Consider the following 7,011-nt stretch of genomic DNA (forward strand, 5'->3'; position numbering starts at 1 on the left):
CCCCATTCACAATCATCCAAGAACTCTACGCTTCTAGCAGATTCTACATCTTAAACTTCCAATTTGCATAGTTGGAACCATCGAACTTGTTATGCTTGTTCATGCATGCTTCAAAAATATTGTTATTCATCTTGGCGATTTAGAAAAAAAACCGATAGGTAAAAAATGTTAAATTTACCCTAGATCCGTGACAGAGATAGATCACTATTGTTTGATCTTGCAACACACGCGCAGATCACCGTGGCTTTCTTCTTCGCCTCTAGAAAACCTCCTGTTGTCAGCTACAACCTTGTTCTTGGCTTCCCCACTCAGCTTCTTTGAAAGCTACAACGTGTTCTTGGCTCCCTCATGCAATTTCTTTGATTTACATGATCATCGCAGATATTTGCACAATATTCGAGACTAGTCGCAATCGTCGCAGAAATACACCAATTTTCAGAGACTAGTTGCAACCGTCGCAACTGTACACTAGAAAAGTGTGACGATCGAAAAAATGAAAATTCTGAGAAGTGTAGTAGTGTATCGTCATGGTTATCCACTCAAAACCTGCGATGATTTTGGTTCAAAGAACCACCTACCAGCCAACGTACCAGTTCCTTAGCCCTGACGCTCTAATACCATGATAAAAATGGCAATGTTTGTATTAGTGAAAATAAAACCCACTCGTCGACTCTATGACAGAAAGTCGAAACCAGGAGAGTCTGGCTCTACAGAATGCTCTCCATTGTTCATCAACATTATACATTAAATAGAATACATGGTTTTAGGGAAGTTAGAAGAGCATCCTAAGAAATAGAAACTAATTCCTATTCTGAGACTACGTGAACCAACTCTACCTATTCTAAAATATTCTCCATTATCTTCAACAAATTGGTATAATAATAAACTTTCATTTTATTAACCAATATATATTTTTTAGCTTATTAAATTTATATAATAAGAAAATAATGTTTATAATTTCATTTTATTTTTATTTTTTTGTGTTTTTTATTATTTAATTATTTTATATTTTTAAATAATAGAAAATTATTTAATAACTTAATCTCAAATCATTAATGGAAACAACCATTATTAATTTCCGTTTCTAAAATCATGGCAACTAAAATTATCTTACTAATAGCTTATAAAAAATAAGTTATAAATATCTTTAACCCTTAACCTATTTCCCTTGGAGAGAAGACTAACTCTATAATAAACCTAAGTAATTTTAAATCAACTCCAAAACCACATCTCTTTCTATATATTTTATCAATAAATTATAAATGATATCATAAACTACATAAATCATCATCATGATTATTTAATTCATATTTTTATAATTAAAATGGTATTCAGTAACAACTTTAATTAAACAAATCTTCCGTAAGATATTGTAATTATAAATGTTTTTACATAATTATAATTCTACATGTTATTTGCCACTGTAAGCAATGTGATTGTGACAGATAAAAACGTCCATACCTATAATTAAATAGTCACTTCAATATCACAACTGTGCAACTTTTTTAATAATTTCTTTTTTCATAATCCAATTAACTAAGTATCAGAAATACAACCATGCAGGTTTCTTACACTTCGAATTTTTCTTTATATACTCAAAGCGAATGGTGGAGCTCATTCCCTTCCATGTTTCTCGACTTTGAATTTTCGTTTTTTCTAGTTGAGGAATTCAATTACAAATTCAGTGTATATGAAACAGAGTGAACGATCCAAACTCCTGAAGCAGAGTGAAGCGTTGAAAGCAGTTTAGGGAAATAATAAATTATGCAGGGCCTTATGATCATACGAGCAGCTCTCCTCATCAACTTGGCATAGAAAAGATTCGAGAAGAGAGTGTCCTGTCCTGAGACGGCGATGAAGATCAAAACATTAATCGGCTACATGTTATTTATTCTGTGTGTATGGACGCCTCTTCACCTCTCAGTTGCTCAGACAATTGACACAAAAGCTGGAGCTTGGGATTGGGGGCTTTGTGGGAATACCAAATATATAGACGGAGGCGATTTCCAGCTTAATGTAATCCAGGTTTTGGAATCATTGGCGGGGAACGCTTCTATCAGCGGATTCAATACCTCAAGTGTTAAGGAGCAAAACAGCAATAGCACTGTTTAAGGGTTCGTCCAGTGCAGAGGAGATTTAAATTCCTCCGATTGCAAAGCCTGTGCTTCTACGGCTGAAAAAACCCTTCTTGAGAAATGCAACAGCACATCTGGTTTCATTCAAACAGAGGGCTGCTTCTTCCGTTACGACAATCATAATTTTTACAACGATTATAATGGGAGTAGCAAGTTTAAGAAATTATGTAACAATATGCAAGGAAATGAGCCAGATCTCTTTGCAAATATTACCGTGAAGGCTCTGTCGAAACTTATAGAAAGAGCTGTCTTGAGTTACCCACGTTTTGCTATAGGTAAATTCGAAACCGATTATCCGGATATAAGGGAAATCTATAGCCTAGCGCAATGTTGGTATTTGTCGCCAGCAAACTGCCGATCGTGCTTAACTGCTGGTCAGTCGATTATATCTGGTCCTGGTCGATCAAATGTATCCACACAGGGATGCGAATCTGGAGCTATTGGAGCACGCTACATGAGTCCCAACTGCTTTCTGCGTTACGAGATTTATCCCTTTTTCAATACTTCCATCATCCCGTCGCCTCCCGTATCCGGTATCTTCTTTCACATATAATTTACAATGATAAGTGGTATGGTGATTTTGTTCATTTTCTGAAATAAGACAGCCAATTTACTAAGGATTTTAAGTGTAAATTTGCAGGACCTAACGTGCTTGGGATAACTCTGGGCGTACTAGCTGCTACGGTTGGATTAATGGCAGTCATAGGCCTTTGGAAGTGGAATTTTTTCTCTTGTCGAAGACCTTGGGAATGCATTTCTCGAACCAGAGGTCCTGAAATTGCTAAACCATTAGTGTGCGCTTCATAAAATTCTGTCTCGTGAACTGATTACCTATTTCTTTGGCACAAAATGAATCGAAGCCTTGTAAATGTTTTCTCAGGGCAAGGAGGAGAAATTGACTTATCGCCTAGTATACCAAATCCAGAACTTATATTCAAATACGACATACTGAGGGAGGCTGCGTCCCATTTTAATGAGGAAAACAAGCTTGGCGAGGGAGGTTTTGGATCCGTCTTTAAAGTGAGCGCTCAATATCATTGTTTTCTGTCGAATTAGATATTTGGAATCTGAAGCTTCCATTAAAAATGGAAATAATTTTGAAGTTCATTGATCTGCTGTAGGGGGTTCTACCTGATTCAAGAGAGGTTGCAATCAAACGGTTGAACAAAGATTCAAGGCAAGGAGATACTGAATTTTTGAATGAAACAAATCTTATGAGTCGTGTTCAGCAAAAGAATCTTGTGAAATTGCTTCGCTGCTCCGTCAAAAGCTCAGAAAGGCTATTGACATACGAATACCTCCAGAACGGCAGTCTCGACAACATTCTATTCGGTAGCTTCTCCCTCTTTAACGAATACTTAATCCTTGCATGGACCGTGGATTTGTTCTAGTTTTTTAATATAGCTTACCAACGGTTTTAGTTCTTGTTATGTAATCATTGCAGATAGTGTTGAAATTGTAATTTCAATTGTCGAGGCTCTTTGAAGGTTTCAAAAAAGCTCAAGGAAGGAGTTTTTGTTGCAATAACTTCTCCAACAGAGTGAATTCTCAGGCAAAAGAATTCAAGGTATTTCTCAAAGTTTTTCTTTGTGTAGCTATTGAAGAAACGATCAGTATTTTAAATACACAGTCAAATATTTGAAGCATAGCTCAGAGTGCAAGGAATGGCTCGCTCCAGCTCTAACACAAGCACTAGCACGGGTATTTTTAATACTAAGTTCCCACAGTTTAATGGGAAAAACTATGACTATTGGGCAATAACCATGAGAGCCCTGTTTGCTTCACAAGATTTATGGTAACTTGTTGAATATGGGTTTGAAGAACCAAGAGATGAAGATGAGTTTAATAACTTGACACACGCAGAGAAAGAGCTATTGAAGAGCTATAAGAAGAAGGATTCTAAAGCCCTTCTCTTCTTATATCAAACAGTGCATGAGAGTGTGTTTCCAAGGATAGCAGCAGTCAAGACATCCAAAGAAGCATGGAAAACTCTCAAGGCAGCCTATCAAAGCATGGAGAAAGTAAAGACAGCAAAACTACAGTTGCTGAGGAAAGATTTTGAAAATTTGTGCATGAAGAAGTGAGACAATATTGACTCATTCTTCACACATGTGATTGGTCTGGTCACATAAATAAGATCTCATGGAGAAATTCTTGAAGAAATGAGGATTGTGGAGAAACTGTTGAGGGTCCTACCCTCAAAGTTCGATGTGATTGTCACCACCATACAAGAGACAAACGATCTCACAAAATTTTTATTTGATGAACTTCATGCATCACTGATAACATATGAGCAGAGGTTAAGTAGAAATGAAAACTCATCTCTAGAGCAAGCCTTCAAGACCCAAATGTCATTTGGAAGAGGAAGAGGTCAAGGCAGAGGAAGCAAGAGAGGAAGAGGCAGAAGCCAAAACAGAAGTGGAAGAAACAGTGCAACAAATGCTTAAGGAAGAGGCAGCAATCCAAATCAGAACCAAGGCAGTAGTCAACAAAGTGGACAACATCATGCTCAAGGACAAAGGTATGAAAAATCCAATGTCCAATGTTATTATTGTAAAAAATATGGGCATTATTCCAATGAATGTAGGAAGAAGCAGCATGATATGAATAATAGATCTAGTGCAAATATCACTAGAGAAAATATCAGCCAAGATAACGTGCTTTTAGTTTGTAACATGGCTGAAACAAACAGTGAAGATATATGATTTCTAAATTCCGGTTGTAGTAACCATATGACATGAAGCATAGCCCTGTTTTCTGCTTTAGATCAGAGTGTGAAGTCACATGTCACACTTGGGACTGATAGTAAAATTTCTATTATGGGAAAACGAGAAGTAAAAATATTTACAAAGAAAGGTGAAAAGAAAACCATAGTAGATGTCTATTATGTTCCTGGAATGAAGTGTAACCTCTTAAGTATTGGACAACTTGTTCAAAAGGGTTACAATTTTTTCTTTGTGAATGATGTATGCGCCATCATGGATAGAGCACCCAGCAAAAGATTTATTGCTAAAGTGAAGATGACAAGGAACGGGATGTTCCCTCTCAGAATAAGGGCATATTTGAAAAATAAAGAAGTAATAGCAGCAATTACCCAAGAGGCTTCCCAAAGCGTACCAAAGGATGAAAATTGGTTGTGGCACTTGAGATTTGGACATCTCAACTTTGGAAGTCTTAATTTGTTGAGTAGAAAAGGAATGGTAAGAGGATTACCATTGATAGAGAAACCAGACAGCCTTTGTGAAGGTTGTATCTTGGGAAAACAACACAGAGAAAGTTTTCCATCAGGGAAAAGCATAAGGGCAAAGGCACCCTTAGAAATTGTCCACTCAGATTTATGTGGACCGATGCAAACTCCATCACTAGCAGGCAGCCAATATTTTCTAATATTCATCGATGATTTGACCAGAAAGACTTGGGTTTATTTTCTAAAGAACAAAAGTGAAGTGTTTGAAAAAGTTGGAAATTTCAAAGCACTTGTAGAAAACCAAAGCGGGTTGCATATCAAAGTTCTAAGAACTGACAGAGGAGGTGAGTATATCTCCAAGGAATTCCTACGGTTTTGTAGAGAAAATGGAATACACAAATAGTTTACCACAAGGTACACTCCGCAGCAAAATGGAGTTGCTGAAAGGAAAAATAAGACAATCATGGATATAGCGAGGAGTATGTTAAAGGAAAATCATTTGCCAAATGATTATTGGGCTGAAGTTGTACACTGTGCAGTATATATTTTGAATAGGTGTTCTACAAAAGCAATGATGAACAAAGTGCCGGAAGAAGCATGGAGTGGGAGAAAGCAAGGAGTCACCCACATGAAAGTTTTTGGTTGTGTGGCTTATGCACACATTCCAGATTAGCTAAGGAAGAAGTTGGATAGCAAAGGGGAGAAATGTATTTTCATTGGGTACAATGAGGAATCCAAAGCTTACAGATTGTATATTCCATCTACCAAGAATTTTTTTGTGAGTAGAGATGTTCAATTCATTGACGAGGAAGCTTGGGATGGAAGCATAGAGAAAATAGTGAATGTTAAAAACTGTTTTTCTCATGATGAAAATGATGAGGAGATGGCTGAAATACATCCCCAAATAGCAGTGCCAACACAAGGACATCAACAGACACCCTTGAGGAGAAATGAAGGTGCTTCTCCAAGCACACCACAAGGAGGAATTCAAGTGCTTCTTCAAGAACTTGTACACCAAATGAAAGAGGTAAGAAATTCAGAAATATAAGTGACATTTATGATGAAGGTATGAATTCTTTGTTTGCTTTATATTGTCATGTTGATGACCCTATTCATTTCGAAGATGCAATTAAGGATAGGAAATGGATAGAAGCTATGGATGGGGAGATAAATTCCATAGAGAGAAACAAGACATGGGATTTGGTTGAACTACCAAAAGGAAAGGAAGTCATTGGAGTCAAATGGGTCTACAGGACCAAGAGTAATGCTTAAGGAAAAATAGAAAGACGCAAAGCAAGACTGGTTGTCAAAGGATACAAGCAGCAGTATGGGAGAGACTATGAGGAAACTTTCGCCGGTTGCAAGAATGGAAACAGTGAGAGCAGTGTTATCCATAGCAGCACAAAACAAGTGGAAAGTTTACCAAATGGACGTAAAGTCAAAATTCCTAAATGGAGTGTTAAAGGAAGAGGTTTATACTGAGCAACCTCTAGGCTATGAGAAGAAAGGCCAAGAGCACAAAGTATGCAGATTGAAGAAAGCTCTTTATGGACTAAAGCAAGCACCAAGAGCATGGTACAGTAGGATAGATTCTTATCTACTGGAAAAAGGATTTGAAAAGTGTGAGGGAGAACTCACCCTCTACATCAATGAAAAAGATGGTAAAATATTGATTGTTATATTATATGT

The 7,011-nt window shown here is 37.0% G+C and overlaps 1 protein-coding gene across 1 annotated transcript; it reads left to right on the plus strand.

Moving 5' to 3' along the window:
* The first annotated feature begins 2,310 nt into the window (after window positions 1–2,310).
* Window positions 2,311–3,526, plus strand: LOC149256330 (cysteine-rich receptor-like protein kinase 2). The gene is made up of 4 exons (XM_089455319.1): window positions 2,311–2,668; window positions 2,776–2,904; window positions 3,016–3,155; window positions 3,257–3,526. The coding sequence occupies exons 1-4, from the start codon at window positions 2,311–2,313 to the stop codon at window positions 3,524–3,526; spliced, it is 897 nt and encodes a 298-aa protein (XP_089311445.1).
* Window positions 3,527–7,011: the final 3,485 nt, after the last annotated feature.

The sequence above is a fragment of the Pinus tabuliformis genome, chromosome 7 (genome assembly GCF_031772625.1).
Source record: "Pinus tabuliformis cultivar Carrire ecotype Pingquan chromosome 7, CPIR1, whole genome shotgun sequence".
NCBI classification, from domain to species: Eukaryota; Viridiplantae; Streptophyta; class Pinopsida; order Pinales; family Pinaceae; genus Pinus; species Pinus tabuliformis.

Excerpts from the sequence above, each read along its gene's own strand:
- LOC149256330 (XM_089455319.1), top strand. The coding sequence starts at position 2,311 with ATGCAAGGAAATGAGCCAGATCTCTTTGCAAATATTACCGTGAAGGCT. Across the intron at positions 2,669-2,775 it reads CCCGTCGCCTCCCGTATCCG|GACCTAACGTGCTTGGGATA; the intron begins GTATCTTCTTTC and ends GTAAATTTGCAG. Across the intron at positions 2,905-3,015 it reads ATGCATTTCTCGAACCAGAG|GGCAAGGAGGAGAAATTGAC; the intron begins GTCCTGAAATTG and ends ATGTTTTCTCAG.